Source organism: Castor canadensis, chromosome 1 (genome assembly GCF_047511655.1).
Source record: "Castor canadensis chromosome 1, mCasCan1.hap1v2, whole genome shotgun sequence".
Classification (NCBI taxonomy): Eukaryota; Metazoa; Chordata; class Mammalia; order Rodentia; family Castoridae; genus Castor; species Castor canadensis.
Window position 1 is genome coordinate 132,137,457 of NC_133386.1, and position 23,448 is coordinate 132,160,904.

General features: G+C 41.3%; 1 protein-coding gene across 3 annotated transcripts in view; it reads right to left on the reverse strand.

The window, feature by feature from the left end:
• Positions 1-23,448, reverse strand: part of Uvrag (UV radiation resistance associated) — a 322,555-nt gene that overhangs the window by 7,826 nt on the left and 291,281 nt on the right. For all 3 annotated transcript variants that reach the window (XM_074082663.1, XM_074082669.1, XM_074082674.1), the window contains one exon: positions 16,459-16,550. In XM_074082663.1, the coding sequence (XP_073938764.1) occupies positions 16,459-16,550 (92 nt within the window). The remainder of the gene's footprint in view (positions 1-16,458; positions 16,551-23,448) is intronic.

Consider the following 23,448-nt stretch of genomic DNA (forward strand, 5'->3'; position numbering starts at 1 on the left):
CTCTTTTCCTGTTGGTTTTACTGCCTGAAGCAATAGCCTACTTTTACAGAAAAGAGATTAGGAGAGAGAAAACAAGATAAGAAAGCCCTAGTCCAAAATGTGATCCCCAATTCTGTATCTCACTTGTAATATTCCAGAGCTCCACATGCAGCTCCATTTGAGACACAGGACACTGGTGAAGCACATGACTGCTCTGAACCTTCTGTAAAATGGGTATACTCACCTAACTGTTGCTGTAAGGATTAAACAAGATGCACGAGTAGAATCACTAGCAGAATGAGTAGGCAGTGGATAAGGTATTATCAATAAAACGAACATTTGTGAAGGGCATGGAGTAAGCACCCTGCTGACAGTTTTATATGCGTGGTCTCATATGATCCTCACAAAAAGATTATGCAGTACTACAAACACCCTCATTTTACAGATGAAGGAACTGAAGCAAAGAGGGTAGGGAACTTGACCAAGGTCATGAAGCCACAAGGTAGTTTGAAACAGGAATTTAACCAAGCCAGTCTGACTACACAGATGTTAGTTCCCTTCTCTGTCCCAATCCCTTTAAGGGACCTTTAAGGTTGTGTTGCCATTAGAGCACCTACATTTGATCTCTACTTCTATTTGCAGGAGGAGTGAGAATCAGACGAATATTGTTCAGGTCAGTGGACTGGCATCTTTCCCTTCTCTTCTTGGTGACATTAAGTGTGTTTAGTTTTTTTTTTTTTTTTTGACTTTCTAGGACTTGTTATACTATTAGGTATTCTCAGCACCAGTTATGAGCAGAAATAAATTCTGCCATGAAATGATGAAAATGTGGAAACTTAAGGGAAAGTGAAATAAAGAAAAATTGTAAAGATTTACCATATCAAGAGAGTTCTTGAAGCTGAGATGGGTTTTTATTTGTAAATATTACCTCCTCCCCCATTCTCCTGCAGATTCATGTGTGCAAGTCTTATCTGTCCAAGCTCAGGCCTCATGTTGGGGAGGGCACATCCACACCAGCTATGTGTCTCCCTCTCCACAGAGTGCTTCCTCTGAGGATCAGCACTAGACCACAGCTGGTCTAAACACTCCATCTTGATTGTCTGGATCATGGCCAAAATCTACAGCTACAACTCAGTGGAACAGGAATACTTAAAAAGAAAAAAAAAAAAAAAAACACAACTCTTAAACAACATTTGATCTTCTTCTTTCTCTACCCTTGCAGTAAGCCATGACCTCATGGCAGCGAGGCCTCTACCCGGAGGTGTTTAAGTTGGTTTGTGGCCATTAGGAATGTTTGAAGCTCTCCTGCTACTCTGAGCCAATATCATGTCAACTGTGCTAAAAAGCAATAATAGTTTCTCACCTTCTTAAAGATTACTGCTTAAATAATGCAGAGCAACGACAGGGCTGTGCAGAGTGCCAAAAGTTGGTTGCCAAGGCGAAGCTGAGGTAGAATTACGTATTTTGGCAGTTAAGAAATTATGACATAAAGTGAGTTTTTTCAAAAAACAACCTGTATAAATTAGGCTACTATCCTTTTTCAAAATTCAGCAAAAGGTGGGATTTATCTTTCTTCTTTCCCTCTCTCATATGGGAGCGCTGAGCCCCTTTTGTGAAAGCCAAATTTAACAGCTAAATCTTATCTCCAGGAGGTAGCTGGGTCAATAGATTTAAGAATGCATCTCCTGGCCACAGGCAGGTGATCTAAGGGCCCCTCACCAGTACCAGGTAAGTGTAAGTGCTTAATCTTTGCCCTGGATGTTAACAAAAACACCAAACAAAATAAAAATACAAACAGTTTTGGGCCAAAAGCAGGGGATGAAATGTGTGCCAATGGTCACCTTTCCCCAGGGCTCAGTTTGGAAGGTTTCCTGACAAAGTCTGACTAAATAAAAACAGTGTATAAAAAAGTATAACTGAACAAGGGAGCCTTTAGATTTTATTTAAACTGAGTAGTGATGGAAAGATGGATCTGTGAAGGAGAAAGTTCCACAAGCAAAGGACAAAATATGCCAGCTGAGGAAATCAGCTCTCCAGGTGATGTGATGGGGGGGCCTGGCCACAGACCTCCACAACTCTAGACAACAGGTCCTGGGTCGGAGAAGCAGCTCTAGGACTGGTGAGGGTGTGCCTCTGGCCCAGAATCCATCTGGAGGCCAGCTTGAACTCAAGGCAGAGCTCCTTGGGATCAGAAATACACAATGATCCTATAAGGGGCCAAAGAGAGGTCCTGGGAGGGGTCAAGTCAACTCGTCACCCATCAGCTTTCACTTTAAGAAATCACCATACAAATGAATGTACTGAAATTACAGTCAAGCAACTGATGTTATGAGGACTATAAAATGTTCTGTAGAAATAGACACAGCTCATCTTGGTGTCATTTATCCTGAGCACAAGTAACATCCTTCAAGAGGACATGGAAAGAATAGGAAAGAGATGCCAGGAAAGATACCTGGAGACCCCTTGCAGTGTCTGGACAGCACGTGAGACTTGGGACTAATAAATTGTTTGTGCTGAAAACTAGAAAAATAGAAAGCTCTACCTTTGCCAGGGAAACCAGAGGAACAGCAATCTCACGGAACCCAGCCCCAGAAAGAACTCGACAGGGAAATTAAAACCCTGGTCAGAGAATGCTTTTGGAGTTTTAAAAGCAGACTTGGAAGGGAGCTAAAGGAAGCGTGAGACTCTTGAGGCCAATGACAGAAACTGTGAAATGAAGTCTTTGAAAGACACTGCTAAAGCTGGGCTACCATCAAATTTCTAATAAACTCTGACATGAACCACACCATGGGACTTTAGTTTGTTATTTTAAAAGAAAAATTCATCTCATCTCATCCTCTGAGATGCTGTGGTCTCGGGCAGAAGTGCCTAAGTAACAACTGACTGCTAGTTAACCACTGCTTTGTCAGAGACTGTGGGACCCTCCTGAGAGCACCTCCTACTCATATCCTTCACAGTCCTCTAAACCACTAAGAGGCACAGCATAAAATGGGATGCTCAGTAACAGGACAATTAGCAGATTAATTGATTGACCCCCTTCTTCAAGTTTTATTGAGTGTCCCCTACTCAATAGGCACTGCACGGGACTCTGGAGCTATTATAGTAATGGAAAAAGCCATGGTTCCTGCTTTCATGGGGCTTACTGTCTAGTCTGTGTGTGTGTGTGTGTGTGTGTGTGTGTGTGTGTGTGTGTGTGTGTGTGTGTGTGTGACACACATCTCAGAATCCCAGCACGAATATAAAGCATGCAGATGTGAATGTGGGTTAAGAGAGTCTACAACAGGGAACTGACCCAGAGAAGGCCAATGTTTGTAGAGCTGGTAGGTGAAGGAGGGGCTGGTGTGAGAGTATGTATAGCAGAAAATCAGCAGGTGGCAAGACTCTTTGTCAAGGAGGAGAGCAATGTTTGAGAATGCAAAAAGACAGTGAGAGAGGAGTTGTATGGTAGAAGATGAGCTGGAGAGGAAAACAAAGTCTAGAACATGCAGAAGCCCACAGGTCATTTTTTTGGTCTCTAAATAGTAAAGTGTGCTATAGCATGGATTTGGAGTGCCCTCAAGTGTTAAAGGCTTGGTCAGCAGTTTGGCACCACTGGGAGGTGGTGGGACCTTTAAGAGGTTGGGACTAGTGGAGGTCTTGGGTCATTGGGGGTGTGCCTTTGAAGAGGAGAGTGGGACCGTAGCCCTGGCTTTCTTCTCTTTTCTATATCCTGGCCATGAGGTGAACAGTTTTGCTATGCCACATTCTCCTGCCATGATGTCTACCCCACTCCCTACCTCTACCAGAGGCCTAAAAGCAGAGGCCTGTCCCATAATGGACTAAAACCTCCAAGCAAACCTTTTCTCTCTAAAATGATTTATCTCAGATCTGATAGAGTGACAAAGCTGACTAATACAATGTGTTCCAGCCACAGGAAAGGGTGTGTGTGTGTGGGGGGGAGGGAGGGAGAGAGAGAGAGAGAGAGAGAGAGATCGATCAAATCAGTTGATTCTGGAAAGTACTCTGGAAAACTGACCATGACCAGAGGGGGCCCAGGTGGGTTCTAGGAGACTGTGGGCTATGCAGTGGTATAGGTGAGAGAAATGATGGAGGCTTCTATAGGGAAAACTGGCAGGAGTGGCTAGGGTTGGAAACAGTGGTGAGAGGGAAAAGGAGGAACCAAGGGTTATGTCTGACTTTCTGGCTAGTATAAAGGGATGGATGGAGATTCCAGGTGCTGAAAACAGAGTACTGTAGACTGTAAGGCTTATGGCACCTGGGATGGAAGCTAGGAAGAATAAAACATGGGCACACAAAAGGTGCTGTGAAGATGGACACAGGCAACTTAAATACAGGTATGATGTCAATTTATCTACATGAAGAGTAAAATGAGAGAAAAAAGGACCTAGAACTGGGTCTTTAGGAGCTCTAGGTTTTTATGAGGTTGAAAAGGAGGAGCCTACAAATGACGGAAGGAGGACTGATCTGAGAGGAAGAAGGCTAGGAGAAGGTGGTAATAACAGGATTCCTTTTCTGGAATCACCAGATGCTGAATGACCCCTTGTGTAAAACATTTCATTCTTAACATAGAAGAGGCTGCACTGTGTGAGGATTAAAGCAGGGGCACTAAAACTGTTCTGCCTGGTTCAAACCTCAGCTCCCCACTTGATAGTGGGGTCACTATTTTGACCCCTCCCTTCCTCAGATTCCTCATTTGTGAGATGGGAGAATAGTACAGGTTCTAATTCACAGGGTTAGATTGAGTTAACTAAATATATTCAAAGGGCTTTGGAAGCATGCCTGGTCCACAGTAATAAGCCATTATATATTATATATATATTAGCTATACTGACAGTACTTCTTACATATTAGTATCTACTAACAGGAGAATTGTTGAATAAGCATCATATAAAACTATCTTTAACAATTCCAAATTCGACAAACAGGGAATTAGATCAAAACTAAGCTTAAACCCAGAGGTCTATAATCAGTGCTCATTTCTGATGCAAACCCTCGTCAGCCTAGGTAGGCAAAGACCTAATCACTAAGGCTTCTTGAAACTTAGTATAGTAATTACATCTAGAAGGATGGCTTGATGGCACATGTTACAGAATACTTTGTGAAACAGTGATCTTTTAGTACAGAAGAGTTACTGTGACTTTTCTGTTAATTCCCTCTCCCTATTCACATAAGCATGCCTGTCTTCCAAGACCCATTTCAAGTTGCAATTCTTTCACTGAACATTCTTTGATAATGCCACTTGAAAGCGATCTCTTTAAAACTTGTAACAGAGATAGTACTTCTTCCTGTACCATCCAGTTGTATCATCACTGGTGTTTTAACACATTTCAGGGGATGTTACTGAAACCCACATTCACTGACTGTCTGTGAGACTCTGCTGGGTAATGAGATGTATAAAATAAGATTCCTACCATTAAGGAGCTTTCCCTCTAGTGGACAGAGAACAAACTAATATCCAGAACATCATGGTCTTTTTTATGCAGCAGAGGCTTTGCATATTATGCGGAAAGGAGTCAGAAATCAGCTGGATGGCTCAGCAGAGGAGGCTATATCTGATTGGCACCTTGAAGGATGTTAACCAGAGTGAGTGAGTGAGTGTGTTTGTTTGCCTATGTGTGTGTGGGTGTGTGTGTGTGCACGTACGTGCGCGTGCACACGCATGCATTCACATGCATGCACAGCACGTAGAAGGGGCCGGCAGGGCATTGAAGACAGGATAAAATACAGTAGGTTTGTAGTCCAGCTATGGAGCCAGCTCTAGTGTATAAGAGGGATGTAGTCTTTTGTTTCTTGGACTCCACTTCTTCATTTTCCAGTCTAATTTTGAATAGAGCTCACAGCAGATACTCAGTGAATATATTTGATTTAAGAATAAGCTGATTTAATTAGCTGTACTCAAAAGAAAAATTTTGGGTCACTTTTGTTTTTGGCAATGCATTGAAAAGTATTCAGTTAATGTTAAACAAAACAAAACAAAACCACAAAAAGACAACAAAAAACCCACTACAGGGTTATTTAAAACTGGAGAAACAAAACTACCTAAACATACAGTTACAGTAATTCTGAATGATGAAACACAATGTAGACATTAAAGTGGACTAAGGAGTTTTTAGTGACATTGGTCAAATGCTTAAGATGTACTATTACACAAAAAGCCGGTTCACATGACTAAATGCCTTGTTCCTGGTACTGAATGTGGGGCTGTCTGACTTGAGAGGTGCTGCGAGGCTTCTTACAAAAAAAAAAAGAAAAAGGAAGGTAAAATATTAAGTAATAATCTAAAAATGGTAAGTACATGTTAACAAGATATTATTTTGGATATATAATCTGAATTTTATTTGGGTTAAATCAAATATATTAAAATTAATTTACCTGTTTCTTTTTGCCTTTTATAATGTGGCTGCCAGAAAACTGAAATTTGCATATGTGGCTTGTCCTATATTTTTACTGAATAATGCTTTATAGACTTTAGTTAGATAAGAAATACCTAGAAAATTTGTTTATATCACAGGAGGTTTTTGTCTCTGGATTGTAAGGCTGTTGTTTTCCCCTCTTTTGCATATTTTTACAACTTCCAAATTTTATTCTTCGAGCACATATTATTTTATAATCAAAAGGAGTAAATAAATAAATGGGACACAAAAAAGAAGAGAAAAGATTTCAATTTGGTTCAAAGACTTGGTTGCTGGAAATGCAGAAATGCAGCCGGGGATACCCAAATGGCTCTGTCACTGGTGAGGTTAGTGCACAAAGGATGTTGGACAGCTGTTCTCCATCCTGACCAAAGACAGAAAAAAGCGGAAATGGGTGTTAACCGCAGGAGGGGGCCTGTAAGTTAAATATAGGGAAGAATTTCCTGAAGCGAGGGTGTTTAAATTCTGGAATGAGTTATGAAAGAAGCCTGGTCCCCCAAGGTCTTTTAAAACACTACAGATACCCATATGCCTTGTGTGTTCTGTCTGGAAGCTAGGAGATGACTTGTCAAGGTTCCTTCTAAAATAGTTATTTTAGAGTAAATAATTCCAATAAAACTTTCTTTTTCATTTATTTCTGATGAGGCTGCACTTTTTGTATCAGGGATGCCAGCTTGCAAGCTATACTCTCAGAGGCAAGCCCATGTGACAAGTAGTTCTCATGAGACTTCAAAGACAATGTCATTTGATCTAAGTTTAAAGATCATCGTCAGCTAGATATGTTTTTTAAGTGCCTTGGGAGTCACCTGCCAGAGTACAGTTCTGAATTCAGCATAAACATGATGGAGGGAAGGAAAGGGTAGATTTGTTTTTTAAAAGTGAAGGACACTCTCATTACTATCGTATCATCATTGAGATTTCAAAGAAAGTAGATTGGCTCACTTATTTTAGATTTTTGTCACTCTCAGCTTACTGAAAAATAATTTTCCTAAACTGTGCCAAAGCTCTTAACACTTTGTTTTTCTACTACTTCTATTTGAACAACTGTTGAGCCTGATCCTCTCTATTTCCAAAAAGGAAAGGAAGATTAGATCCGAGGCAGGCAGCAGGGGTACCATGTGCAAAGTCTGCCACTGAAGTGGCATCAGGCTGCTCCCAGCACGAAACACTACTGTCCACGAACACATCTAGATGGGTCCCGAAGAGTAGCAACGGGACTTCACCTCGGTTCTGAGTCCTCACTAAGGTCACTGATGCTGATTTGGTCTCTTTAAAAATGGCATACCTGGCTCTACTACTTCAAGTAAATCTAAGGTTGGCCAAAAGAACTGCAGAACTGGGGACTGTCACAAGGGCAGTGAGACAGAACTGTGCACAGGAATATTTTCGCAAGTCATGATCTTCACAATATTTAATTTGTCTTATCTGCTCCTCTGGATTAGAAACTAAACTGTCAACTAGGAAAAGGCAGGGCAAAACCTCCCTTTGCCTCTTGGGTAGTACTATATGCACAGCAGACACTTAGTGAATTGTCAGATGCATGAATAATATTTAATACTACTTTGTATAATTCCTTTTAGTTGATAAACCACTTTGACAGACATATTTCATTTGTTCCAAACAACTATGCTTGGGAAATAGGGCTGGTGCTATTAACGTCATTAAAAAATGACGCACACACCTGTAACCCCAGCTACCTGGGAGGTGTAGATAGGAAGACTGTAATTTGAGGCTTGCCCTGGGCAAAAGGGAGACTCTACCTGAAAAATAACTAAAGCAAAAAAGGGCTGGAGGTGTGGCTCAGGTAGAGGGCTTGCCTAGTACAGGCAATGCTCTGAGTTCAAACCCTAATACTGCTAAAAACCAAAAATCAAACTGATACTGAAAACAATTTATGAAAATTAAGTGATAGAACTGAAATTAGAACACACACTTTCTGATACCCCAAACTTATTGCTTTCTCTTCTGTATCACAGTGCCTTGCATGAAGGTGCTAGATAGCATAAGCTTTGTAATAAGGAAAAATTCAACATATAGTAAAAATTTCCATGAATAAAGACCTATAGATGACTTTGAAATTCTGTTTTTGTCATACCTTATTCTGAAAAAAGAACATGCCGTTCAAAGGAGACAAAGACTATAGGCAAACAAACCTGTTTTAGGACACTCACCCAACCCAAGTGCTTCCTTCTGCCCTTTTCTTAACGAATGGGGTTGCAACAACTAACCATTTTTGATTCTTTCAGTCTTAAGATTCCTAACCTCTTTCCCAAATTTTACGACTTGCAGTTTTCTTTCTCCCTGAGAAAAGTGGGATATGATAAGCAATAAAGAGTGTTTCCACTAGAACCACTGCCCAAATTTTGCATTGTCTTTCCAGTCCTATGGATTTGACTTTGGTGGGTTTCTATGGAAGATAATAGACGGTAGAATACAGTGATGGAGGGCTGGGGAAAGGCAGAGAGGAAACAAAATGATCACTAACAAATGCAAGGCATCATGGGATGATAAAATAAAATAAAACAAAACAAAAAACCCACAAAAACCCCACAGGGGCCTAGGTGTCAGAGAACCTGGATTCCAACCCAGTTCCCTCACTGATTATCATATGATCTTGGCAGTTATTCTGCATTTCTGAGTCTCAGTTTTCTGACCTGCAAAACAGTGCTCATTATTATTGCCCTCCTTCCTCACAGCATATTGCAAGCACAAATAAAAACATGGAAAATTTTATAAGTAAGAGATTTTTATAAACTATAACTTCTAACTACGGTAAGAGTAAGAAGCAAGCGTACTTGTCTCCATGACTGCAGAAAGGCCTTATAAAGGATTTGGGAAAAGTGAGAGGGAAATGGCGAATATTTCACACTATAAATAAACAAGAAAATATGAGCCATATTTAAAAATGTGAACAAGAACCATATTCTATGCCTATTTGTTAGATGACTATAGATTTTAAGGAAAAACAGGGAACCCATAGCAAAGAATGGATTTAACTTTTAAAAACAGAGGCAGTAACTATGATTCAGTTGTACATTATATACTTGTAATAATAGCTACCATTGAGCATGACTCCATGCCAGGCAGTATACTAGATACTTACATATTTAATTTTATGGCACCACTATCAGATCGGTACTGTTATCCTCATTTTGTAAGTAAAGGGAGTGAAGCAGACAGCCTACACTTGCCTGAGGGGGTACTGGCATTCAAATTCATAGTCTATGTTCTTTCTATTTGGGCTAGACCCTGTTTTATACCCAGCTTTCACACACCTACCTCCTTCTTGTGCTCCAGGTCCCCCCAAATGCCATCTCCTTAGGGAAGGCCTGTCCGGAGCCCCCAGACCAGACCAGGAAGTAAAGGCCTTTCTCTGAATGCTTGACATAACTTGTTTCTCCTTCTTATTGTACTTTATTTGCTCTATTTTCTATGTTTTTGTTTCTATTTAATTACCTTGATTAGACTATCAGCTCACTGAATGCAAATTCGAGGTATATATTGCATGAAAAAGAGGACAGAGGGCTTATTCACTCACTTCCCTGATGCTAGGCTCAGACTACAGATGAGTAAGATGCAACCCCCAGCCCCAAGCTGTTTACAAGCCTAGTGGGTGAGATATGGTGGCAGAAGTGGCCCTAGGCTACAGATACCGTGCCTGGTGAGTGAGTAGATGAATGAGGGAGGATGTGAACTAGACCTTGAACTGAGAGCATCTGGATAGAGAGAGGAAGGGGCAGGCTATTCTGGATAGTGAGAACTCATCAGAGTGAAGGACTGAGGTCAGAAATGAGTATGTTATGTCTGGGGGTCAGTTGAGTCAGGGAGGGAGGGTGGGGGAGACATGGTGAGGCGGTCTGAGGACCTGGATGTGGGGCCCCACACAGCTCATCCACAGCACATAATCTCCTCACTCAGTCTCGAGCTCATCTTCTTATGGCAGCCGTCAGCAGCAGCTTGCCTGTGCATTCCTGCCTGACCATAACTCAGCACCAGTGTCAGCCCTGCATAAGGATGTCAACATGCGTCTTGGAGCACTTTGTAGTCAGTAGGAAAAGAAAGAAAAATGGGATATTTAAGTGGCATTCTGGTGACTTTTAACCAAAGTACTCAAGAGCACAGTCTCTGAACTGAAATTCTGCTTTCTGAAATTGTGTTGCTTGGCAGTTATGGCCAGTTCATGATCCTAGCATGAGAAAATGGGGGCTTCTTTTGGAAGGAGCTAGCGTAAATCCCTGAGAACTGTGCCCATGCAACTGTGCTTATGAGACAAAAAGGGTTCATTTTAGGATTAATCGGGTAGATGCTTCTAACATTGTTAAATTTATAATGTAGAAGAAAAAAAATCACTTCATTAGAAGAATTTTCATCACAGTCTCTTCCTTACAAAACAAACAAAACAAGCTGTCTCAGAACTTTGAAGTTTACCGTAAGGAGGAATTCAGTGCATGCACTGATCTTCAGTCAGTTTGAAATCCTCAACACCAAAAGAACAGACGGCATTGTGTCTCCACAGGGACCAATCTGTGAATGGTAGCAACCACACAGAAAACGGGAATGTTTCCCTTTCCAAAAGATGTGAGAGCCTCCCTTAGGAGCCGAGTTTTTATACCCTTTGCCCTAAGGAGCATAGGCTGGGGAGGTAACTCCTCAATCCATGGTTGCTTTCGGAAATTCTCAGATTTCCTGAGGCTAAAAGTACTTCCTTGTTCCGGCATCGTTTAGATTTGTAATTTCCAGCCTAGCTTCCTCAGTGGTCTTGACTTGGAACCATTATGTAGCACTTAATTTTCTAGTACTTTGCATAGAAAAGAGGAGCCTATTTTTCATTCCCGTACCATAAAGTGGTCATTACCGCTCATTTGTGTTAATGTGCTTGGCACAGAGGGGAACTACATAAATGTACAATTTTGGGGGCATAATGGGTTTGCTATCTCAGTGCCAGGAGACCTAGATTCTTGTTTTATTGATACAGGTTCATGAGTCAACCATGATCAGAAAATCATTTAATTTCTCTGTACCTTAGAAATGAGAGTTGCTGAAAATAACAGTGTTTCAGGAGGGGAGGGCCAGCCACGAGGGGCACTTCTGTGTAAATGGTTTGGGTATATTGTCTAAAGATATGTCAGAAGAAGCCTTTCCTCTGAGGTTCCAGCAATCTGTTGTGAATTGTTTCTCAGTATAAATACTTTTTTCTAATTTTGTCTTTGTAATGTTGCATTCTTTTTCTTAAAAGGAGTTGCCAAATTGTATGATCGTTCTCAATCCTGTTTTTCCCTAGAATACTTGAATGAAAGCACCCTCTGAAGTCCAGGTGGTCTGTTTTTGCTAATAAAACTGCTGTGCTTTTTCCTAAACAGTTCTGTCTCTCTGAGGAGGTTGGTAGGAGCAAAGGGGCAGAGACAGCACATTCTGGACAGAGGGAACAGTGAGTGAGATAACTCAGGCAGAAAAAAGCTGCTTCATGTCAATCAATGGAGGCCAGCATAGCAGTGGTCCCCTGAGTAAAGAGGGAGTGATGTCAGATGAGGTAGGGGCTACCATAAGTCATGGAAAAGAACTTGGACTTTATCCCTGGATACTATATCCACTAAAGCTGCATAGTGGTTAAGCAATGGGCAGAGTTCAGAGCAATGACACTGGCACCTATGGAGACTGAAAAGTGGTGGGACAAGAGTGGAAGCAGGGAGATAAATTATGCTGGCCCTGCTGTCTGGTAAGAAAGGTGGAGGCCTGTACTAGAGTGAGAGCTGTTAAGGTGAGGCACAGTTAGAGTGATGCATATGCCCATAGACCTTGCAGGATGAGGCTGGACCTGGTGGAAATAAAGAAAAGAATCAAGGATGATTTCCCAGTCTAAGCAACTGTATAGACAGGTGCCACTGGTTGAGAGGAAGAAGACTGGTAGGCAACAGTCTGATGAATATTGAGGCAGATGCCTGGCAGTGTCAGGTAGGTCTCTGGATCCAGAGTTTGCAGGTGAGGTTAGCAATGGAAATTCAACTTTAGGAATCATGAGCATATAGTGGAATCTCTTCAAAACTGTGGGAATGGATGGGAACACACAAGAGGAGAGCAGAGAAAGAACAGAGAGGAGAGAGAGCTGCACCCATGGAGAACTCCAATACTCAATGATCATGCAGAGGAGTATGAATATGTCAGAGAGAAGGAGCAGCCAGAGGAGGGAAACTAGGCTCAGGTAGGAAACCAGGGTCAGGTAGACCTGCAGAGGCCAGGTTGGCCTGTGGAAGCCAAGGTCGGTAAGTCTGAGGAAGCAAGGATTGGGTAAACTTGTGAAAGCCAAAAAGGATAATGTTTCAAGAAGGCAGGAATGGTTAGCACACTCAGGGGCCACTGAGACACTGCACAGGATAAGGACAGAAAAGTGACCTTTGAGTTTGGCAACAGAGCTCAGTGGGCACCGGGCTAGATAAAAGGAGTCTCAGCATGCTGATAGAACAGGAACTCAGACTGCAGTGAGTCAATGAAAAATGGAATATAAACACAACACAACAGAAACAGATCTGTAATCATTGTAGAAATTAAACCAGCAGTTAAAAATCACTCCCTCGATAAACAAAAAACTCCCGGTTTTTGCTAAGTTCTATGGGATCTTCAGGATGCCAAGGGTTCTTATCTCATATGATCTGCTCCAGAACAGCAAAGAAGGGAAAGATCCTCCATTTATCCTGTGAGGCTGACACAGCCTCGTGAGGTTGGTCACATTACAACCCATACCAGGTAAGGATTTTAAGCAAAAGAAAAACTGTAGGACAATGTCATTTCAGTTGACAGACATAGATATTCAAAAAATATTAGCAAACAAATCCACTATTGTAAGAAAAATAATACATTACGACAAAGTAGAGGCAAAGATGGCTCAACTTTAGAAAATGCATTCACATCAATACATTAGCATGTTAAAGAAGAAAAAATCACAGTGTTCTCAACAGATTCAGAATAAGCATTTGGCAATATTAAAAATACATATATTCATGACTTAAAAACACGTTGGCAAGCTGGGGACAGAAGGAAGTTCTAGCTACTGGACCTGCAATAATGTGACCCTTTGCGGGGGAAACTTTTCTCTTGCAAATCAGGAGCAGGGTAAGGACATCCACACTCACTGCTTCTACTTCAAATAAAATGTAAGACAAGGAAAACAGCAAAAGCTGGAAAAGTAGAAAGAAATAACACCTTTGTTCACTGAAATTATTACTGTGCACAGAAAATCTCAGAGGCACTAAGACAAACTACTGGAATGAATGCTAATGAGGATGCTGGATATACTCTCCAAGTGAAAAAAACAAACAAAAAACAACCCCAGTGGTATTTCTGTATACCAGCCACAAAAAGGTGAATACTGCGATAAGCTGATAACAGCAACCAAGATGTAAGCTGCCTGGGACTAAGTATCTAGTAAAAGACGCATCAGTCCATTGTGAAGAAAATTGTAAAACTTCACTGAGGTGTGTTATAAAAAAGAAAGAAAACAAAGGACTAGACACCATGCTCATAGTCAGGAAGACTCAAAAAGCAGTCAAATCACTCAAGCAAGATTTATTCTTTGTGGTTACTAGGGTTTGAACTCAGGGCCTCGTGCTTGCTAGTCAGTATTCTACCATTTGAGCCAGGCCTGGCACCTTTTTGCTTTAATTATTTTTCAGGTAGGGACTTGCATTTTTGCCTATGGCTGGCCTTGGACCAAGAGTCTCTTACTTATGCCTCTTGCATAGTTGGGATTATAGATGTATACCATCACACTGGCTTGCTAATTGAGATGGGGTTTTGCTAACCTTTTTGCCCAGGATGGCCTTGAATTTCAGTCCTCCATATCTCTGCCTCCTGAGTAGGCTGGCTTGCAGGTGTGAGCCACCATGCCTAATCTTCAATCAAGGTTCTTAAGCAAAGGCAAGTGTTTTGAAGGACAACTTAGTAGGACTTTCTCCTTGCCAGTTATCAAGAAACCTGGGACTATCTTCCTCTTCCCAGACCCATGAAGGGTCTGGCTTAGGAGAACAACTCCTGGTTCTCTGCATCCTCTCACTTGCTCTCTCTCTCACTGGAGGAAGACTTTTCTGTTGGTGATTTAGGGGCCCAACAAAATCAGAGTAACCTTGGCCTAGCGCTCCCCAGGCTTCTGCCGAGGAGCTGGCAGACTGCTCTCTGCAGTATGTCAAGGCCGCTCTTCTGGAGAGCCACCACTCTCCAGCTCACATAGTGACGGCAAGGCTAAGTTCAATTTTGAGTGATGTCTTGGCAAGTCCCTTTTATTACAGATCTAAAGCCACATTTTCCTAGCAGCTTTATCAGTAATAAAACTGACATTTTGATTATATTAGTCTGTCTCTTGTATCCTCTCTCTAAAATGGTTCCAAATGTCAGGGGAGAAGAGGGATGCTATTTATTGGGCATCCTCAGACCTCAACGAGACTTACTGAAATTACATCTTATAATAATTAAGAATGTGGTTCTACCCACAATAGACAAATAAAACACTGGAGCAGAACAAGGAGCCTGGGAACCGACCACTGTATGTAAGGGAACTTAGAGCATGAGAGAAGTGGTGTTATCAATCAGTGGAGAAAAGACAGCCCCTTCAACAAATGACAGAGGGACAACCTCCTGTCAGTACCAAGCAAGGTTCATCTAGTGACCAGTCAGGTGGTGCTGTGGATTGCCTCTTTTCTCACTATTTTAGGTTATTTGCCATTTGTGTTAGAAAACTTACAGGATTTTATGCCTTGTTTCCAATTAGATCACAACTTCCTTGAGGGCAGGGCTGGAGCCTGACACTTCTCATCACCCTGCAGATGCTTGGCTCAGAGCTGTACACAGGTTGCTCTGTGGGCTCACCTTTATGAGTAACATTGTTTTACACTAAATCTTGATTCCTTTCCTCATTCCTAGAGATGTCTAGTTCCCTAGCAATACCAAGTTTTGCTAATTATTTTGATATTCTGAATAGAATCCTTTAAATAACCGTGTATTTACTTAACAGGAGTTTTACCTAAAGCCAGATATCTGAAAGCTGTCATTCTGAGCATCATCTGGGACAAAAATGAAAATTGTCAAAGATCCGCCATCGATGCCATTTTCTTGCTATCCTAAGGCCTACCCTTATGGCAGAGAAGGAAACAAAGCCCGTATCTTACCTCCCTCCTCACAAACATCTGCTCCATCTAGCATCACCTTTCATCCTCACAACGAACTGCTGAGATGGGCCAGGCAGGGATCACATGCAAGGAAATCCAGTTTCAGAGAGACAGGCCTTTCAAACCACCCCAAGCCCAGCTGCTCCCAGCCACAACATTTCCTGTCACTGCCCATCACCCAAGGACTCAAACCTCAGGTATTGCTGAAGGGCTGGAGCACACAGCTTGCCATTTGTCCTGCGAGTCAGTCTAATGCCTGCTTGCTAACAGATGTTTCCTTTCCCCTTCTCTTTTTAAGAGGTCAAGTCTAAGGGATGGAGGTGCGGCTCAAGTGGTAGAGTGCTTGCCTGGTAAGTGCAAAGCCCTGAGTTCAAATTCCAGTACCACAAAAAAAAAAGGTCAAGTCTGTCCTGACAAATCACTTTAAGGAGCAGCTTGCCCTCATAGAACACAGACACTGACACCAACTTAGACGAGAGCTGGGTCCTGATGAGAGCTACTTCTCACTGGTTTTCCCTTGACTCTCAGCCATAGATCCTGACAAGCATTTAGAGGCCGTGTTCTTCACTTGTTCCTTGGAAAAGCCTGAAAGGCCTATGCTTCCCTTCCATAAAATGGACTGTCCTCCAGGCTCTGTCTCAGCAATGCACTCACAGATCCCTTGGCAAGTCCGCAGCGTCCTCACAACCCCACCTCCCCAACCATCCTCTCCCTCAGAGGGTGCTCTACCTCATTAGCCAGAATGGAGTTTAGAGCCACCCAAGTAGGATGTCTTTCTTTGCTTTTCTTTAGAAATTTCGCTGTAGAAGGAAACTCAGAAGGCAGGTGAGGAGGAACATGGAAGCCAGGAAAGGTTTTCAGGTTCACTGCCCACATTACAGCTTCTGGCAGTCAGAGATAAAAATACTTACCACCTGACCATCAGCCCATGCTCCATGAAGTTTTTCAGGTTGGGAAGGGTTTGCCTCAAGTCTGGAGTCCCTAATCCATGTTGATATCGTAGCTGCAAAGAAGAGAATTAAAAGGCATTTTGGCAGATTCTAGGCAATGCTTCAGAAAAATAAACTACTCAAGTAATTTTTTAAACTTTAAAAGAGGAAGTGTAAATATAGGATCTCTGTATCAAGCACACTGCTATGTGGGACAGCATTTAATTGTTCTCAAGTTGCTTCCTTGTGTGCAACCTGGAGAAGACTCACAGTGGCTCACTGTTGGAGCCACATATTCAGTCTTCTTTTCGACTCCCAAGCCTCAGTAGGTTTGCTAATGCGAACACAATCATGTATCTCACAGAATCAGTATTTTGTTATAGATGTTGGGGGCTTCCCTTGCTTGCCTGGCCCTTCCCTTTGTATAAACTCAGCTCTGATTCAAGTGTCCACACAGTGCGGGTACATAGTCAATGCTCAGTAAACAAACAGTAAGTCACTCTGGAGGGGAGCTGTGCTCTGCACTTCTCAACTCTCTAGTTCCCCTTTGTGCCAAGGCACAGAGCTGGCAGCTGGCAGGAGGAAACTACCAGCTTGGTGAGATCTGCCCTGCCTTGGGCTATTTCTGCCAAAGGCAATTTAAAAAAATGAAGTATCCTCCTGTGCACCTTGGATACCTTGCTAACTGGTATACGCTTACCTTGTTTCATTGTGTCTGACTACCACCATTGCCTCCATAACTGGCCAGAAGGGATGTACACATTCATAAGTCTGCTCATCTACATCTCAGGCGCACAGAAAGCGAACAACACACCCTTGCAAAAATGCGCTTTTCAAATGACATTCTATCCATGAGGAAAGTTGATAAACTTTAGGAAGTACATGTGCACAAACGTGAAGGGGTTTCACTTTTCAGCACTTAAATTTATGGGTGGCAGCATAAAACTCTTTAATATTTTCATCTCTTAAAAATTAAAACCTACCAATAAGGGAAGTGCTTCTTCTACTTGTGTCTAGTATTCAGCTGATTTTTATCTGTGAGTGAGTGATACTTAACACAGAAAGAGTTCACTCTCTCTGATACTGAGCTCCAAACACAACTGGAGATCTGGAATGGCTGAAAGGAACACACACATAAGGTAAAGAGGCAGAAACACTCTGCTAAAACTAAATATTCTGTAAGCCAGAACTTTCCTCTGCAGATGGAGAAACTGAAGTCCACAAAGGGAAGTAAATTCTCCAGTGCCACAGGTTCAATGGCACAGATATAATTAGTCAGGGCCTTCTTTTCACAAACCACGTCACTTCAACCCCAAAGTCTGAGGAAAAAAATTGGCAACAGTACTTGAGAAAGCCGGAAAAATATTCTTTTCTTTTTTCAAGCCTAGCTTGGTGACCTAAATCACCTCCTCAGATTTGTTAACCTTGAATTATAAGATCTACTCCATATTAAATGACATCATTTCTTTTATTAATATAAAAGCATTTTTCCATACATTGATAAAAGCAAAATGGCTGATATTCCAATATGACATTCTTGAATTCATTGTTTCAATAAAAAAGTGAAATTGTTTACACATGGCATGAAAATTTCACCTGTGATTCATACTGAAAAATATTAAATATCAAAAAAGCCCATACTGAAACAATACCAAGCTGTGTGTCTCGGAGCCACTACACAGTCAACTGCCTGCCCCCAGGCTCCACAATGGAAGGTGGGGGTAGAATTCTTTTTCAGAGACCACAGAGAAATTTCTCTCCAAGTCTGATTTCAACCAAAAAAGGGAAATGTGGGAACTTTTAGCTTCCACCCAGGTCTTAACTCTGTAATTGCTGTGTAGCACTGTGTTTTAGTGATGGATTTAGGATTTTATAGCTGAGGAGATCCTGGAGAGCATCTTTCCAACATCTGTCCTTCCACAGATGAAGAGATGAAGGCTCAAGAAGGCACAGCTCTGCTCAGAGTCACAGAGCTGACACTTTCTACTGACATAGAGAGTTAAAAGGGAAATGCTCACATTACATATAAGTTTAATTTTTATTAATAAGCTACATGCATTGTTTAGGAAGTCTAAACCACTAGAACAGTTATAATGGAAAAATAGCAGTTCTTGCTGTTGAGTGGCAATGACTTCTAGCTACTTCATCTCTACCTTCATTTTTTAAAATAACACACTCATATCAGCATTTCTTACCCTCTCCACGTTAGTCATCATCCATTGTGTTTCTTCCTTAGACGGTGAGAATTTAGCTGTTTTACACTCTGTCACACAAACATTTTATCCCCTCTTCCACACATTAATTAAAGAATATGAGAATTTTCTTTTCTTTTCTTTGGGGTTTGAACTCAGGGTCTCATGCTTGCTAGGCAGACGCTCTACTACTCAAGCCATACTGCCATTCCATTTTGCTTTACTTATTTTCAGAAAGAGTCTCACATTTTTTGACCAGGCTGGCCTGGAGCACAATCTTCCTACATGCATGCGTCATCATGCCTATCTTTTTTTTTTTTTTTTTAATATAGAACTATTTATTGACCTCTGTTCACCATTATTTACAATAAAGTAAACAATATACAGTTGGATAACATTCTGATTACTACAAAGTTGTTTTCCTGGCTTCTGCAGAACCAGTAACCCAAATACTGCAAAGATTGAGCCTACACATCATGCCTATCTTATTGATTGAGATGGGGTCTTGCTAACATTTTGCCTGGACTGGCCTCAACAGGGACCCTTCCTGATCTCAACCTTCCAAGACTATGAGAATTTGATTCTCTACCCTTCTTCTCATCCTCTACTACATTCAATATCACATTTTTTTGTTAAATCAATATTTAGTGCTTACCTCATTACAACTACATAAATACTGTTCAGTGCGAAGCCATATAGCATACTATTCTTTTCTTGTACTTTTGTTTTCCTGGACGTGATAGCTATCATTTTTTTTCACTTGTTGAATTTTTTTTCTAACATACTTGTCACTGGTACTCACTAAACTGACAAAAACTTAAAACTCTTTTCTGTCTGATAAAATCTACCATATAATTTATCAAGTCCATTTCTCTCTTTGAGATATATTTCCTGAGGCCTGAGTGATTTCACTTCTCAAAGTATCACTTTCATCATTTATGAAATGGGGATGTTACTTGACTTGCAGGGCTGAATAAGATAAAGTATATAAAATGCCCAAACAATATTTGGCACATAGCAAGGCTCAGCGTCCAGTCTGCACTCTCATCATTACTGCACATGCACTCGCTCTGTAGTATCATCATTACAGCATCTACACTAGTGCTCAATCATGGCTTCTTACTTAACTAATTAGAGTAGGAATCAGAAAAGGAGGAAGAAATGAGTTACTTTAAACCAAAGAGCAAAATCTTAAGTATACTGTTCATTTCTTTTAAATGCTAATTTTTACAAAGCCTCTGACCGAAAAGGCAATGATAAACACATGTCAGTATCTTCAAAATAATTACACAGGGAAATGGAAAGACTGACCATAACGTGGGTGGTCAGGACCTGGGTGACAGACCCAACTCCACTGCACGACCATATGTGCAAATTCTTTCCTTGACTGGACTGCACAAACATTTTCAAACTTTTTAAAAGTTTAACTTCTTAAGAAGTTACCCTGTAAGGTATTATCAAAAATAGAAAGACCAAGGAGAAAAAGACAAGGACATGGAAGAGGGAGGAAGAACTAGGTTTACTAAGCTTCTACCTGCTGTGGTCATTCACTCAACAAATATTCAGTGTCCACTGGGTGAGGCAGTGGAGTTGGCTCTGTATCTCTGGAGTCACAGGCCTGGACTGAGCCTTTACCACATAGTACCTTGAACAAGTTATATAACCAATCGGTGCCTTTTCTATAAAACAGGACCAACAGTGTTTGTCCCATAAGACTGTTGTGGAGCCTGATCATGATTTTTATAGGCGATGGCAGTTCCTGCACCTGACTTTTTTAGAGGGTGGTCATTACAGCTGTTGGGGGTTTAGGAATCATTTTGTCATTTAGGTTTTAGTTAAGCTGAAGAGTTCCACTTTATCTTGCTGGTCACCAATCAGACCAATTCCAGGGCCTTCAGCAGGCAAGGGAAAGAGGAAAACTCCAGAGGCAGCTGTGACAGACAGTTTAGAAGATGCGAGTTGTCTTTTTTATAAGACAACTTTGATGGCATTGATCAAAACCCATCCTGGCCAACTACTATCAAAGAACACACTTCCCCAAACTGGGCTCCTTCTGATTGAGGAGTAAATGCCAAGACACCCAGACAAATAAAATATTGCTTTGGGTCTAACTGCCTCAAATTAGTCTCTGAAATAAACACCTTTTGTAACAACTTCCTACTGCACCACCACCCAGAGTTCAAGCAGTTTTTAAGTGGAATTTTGGTTTCAATTAGCTTGAATTTCAGCTTTTCTCTGATTGGTATGGGACACTATGGAAGCAATTAAAGTTTTGTTCAATTCCATGGCTGGTAGGCAAGTGGGGCGAAAATGGCATGTAGATAATAAAGTTAGATGGGAAGTGGGGAGAACATGTGGCATTGTCTACTAGCAAAAGAGAGTCCCTACACTAAACAGCCAGGAGGATCTACTTTCTGGTTACTTGGAATAAGCACAAAGAAAGGGCACATTCACTGCAATAGACAACTACACCATGTCAATTACATTAGCTATCCTCTTTGTTTTCCTCTCCCATACTCCTTTTTATAGGAAAAATAACAGTATTCTTCCAAAGCCACATGCATGCTTGTTTGACCCCAAATCACTATACATTCATTGTGAGTTTCACTGAAGAAGACAGAGCAACTCTGATGTTAGATCTCTTATGGCTATGAATTAACTAGTTCATACAGATGGTTAATGCCTTTCCATTTATTAGGTAAGACCATTTGTAGCCCTGCAGACCGTACTGAGAAATAAAGCATGATCATACTTCTGAGGAATAAATGCTGAGTTCTTGTACTCAGTGAGCAACCTTCTAGTGAGTTGAGAAGTCTAATTTAATATCAAAGTATTCAATTCTACTTTTATTTTTTAAACACACAATTTTTCCAGGTTAGGAAAAACTCTGGGGGGTTCAGGAATCATTTTGTCATTTAGGTTTTGGCAGAGGAGAAATTCACTTTAGACAACACACACATGCACACACATACACACACACACACACACACACAACCCCTTCCAAACTACATTCATCCACACAAGGCCACTTATTGCATGGCTTATTAGTTCCATATGGAGCTTGAGCTAAGCTGCATGATATGTTTGATACAAACCGTCTGTTACCGTGAGGGAATGTGGATTAATATGATGCTTCAACAAAGGTTATAAAAGATCAACACTTTCGTGATGGGATTACAATGAATTTGAGTACAAAGAGAACTGGTCTGGGGAAACTGCAAAATAAGAAATTAAAAATGCACATATGTATCAAAGACAACGTGGAGTTCTGACTTATGTAGTCAAAGTCACTACAGGACTGGTTACCAATATTTCAATTCATTTTTAAATGCTAAGGTTTCCCTGACATGAAAAGAACTAGATTATGAGCTTTAAATAGGGGACACTATTATGTCAAAAAAATAAAAGCAGCCTTTCCAGAAAAAAACTACAACTCTTTCAAAGACATGGAAAGGCCACTTAAAGAATATTTAATATGAGCAATAACATTTCTCACAGAGAGTTGTTGAAATATATACCTCTAAGGAAAAGAATGAAAACGTGATTATGAGCCTCTGGTTGCAAGAACAACCTGAATACTGTCCCAACCCCGTCTAGAAACACATGCCAGCATTTTCCATATAGATATGCCATAATGTAAACACTGGATTTGGCCAAGGCCTGCCATCCTGAGGTGGGAAGCCTGAGCTCCAAGCCTAAAAGCTCTACAGCGTAAGAAGTGGGAAGGCTGCTGCCTCTCCACCCACCTGCTTCATTTACCTTGAGACCTAAGCGAGAGGCCACAGAGTGAGTGTCCCTTAGGTTGAACAGGTTGAGCCCAGGGACCAGAACCTAAAGTTTGCTGAATTCTAACCACAGGCTCTTTCCTTTGTATTACATGTTGCTTTGTTTTTTAATGAAGTATGGGTGATATTTGAGTGAAACTCACCATCAAAAAATCTGTCATACTGAAACACTAATTAAGATGGTCCTACGTTGGCCAGAAACAACTAGGAGCCCTGTTAACTGCTGCAGACTGAGGCAGCCCGATCTTCAAGAGTGGCTGCCATCACTGTCAGTCCTTGTGAGTGGCTAAAGAGGGGCAGTAATGCGTATTCCAAATGGACAAGCAAAGCAGAGCTGAAAACATGCCAGGGGCAGGTAAACCATAACCTTAACGACAGCTGCAACTACATTTAATTAATGATCTTCAAAAGAAGGGAGGCTAAAGGGTAAAGTTGTGTAGGATCCATAGCACAGATACTCGTGCTGTCCAGCAGGTCCTCATGGCACTCACTCTGATTTGCTCACAAACAACCAAACCCACCCTGGGTCCCTGATTCCCTTATTCCACAAACTGATCAAACTAAGTACTCCTCTAGTTCATTGACTTTGATGTGGTCTTGGTGTGAAGACTATACATTCAGCTCAAGACTGCAGTCTAACAGAACAAAGACAGTTTTATACAGTGGTGTAGAAATGGAGTCATGGTGCAGCCTCGTACACCTGCCTTCTCTCATTTATGTTTCTGAGATTTATTCAGGCTGGTGCATGTGTGAGTATTTTGTTCTTTTTATTGCTGAGTAGTATTCTACTGTATGGATGTTCCACCAACATTTATCCATATACCAGCTGATGGGCATTTGAGTTGTCTCCTGTTTTGTGTACCTTTAAAGTAAGGTGCTATAGATATTTAGATACAGTTTTTTTCTTTTTTGGAGGGGGAACAGTACTGGGGTTTGAACTCAGTGCCTCATGCTTTCTAGGCAGGTGCTCTACAGCCTGAGCCATGTTCTAGCCC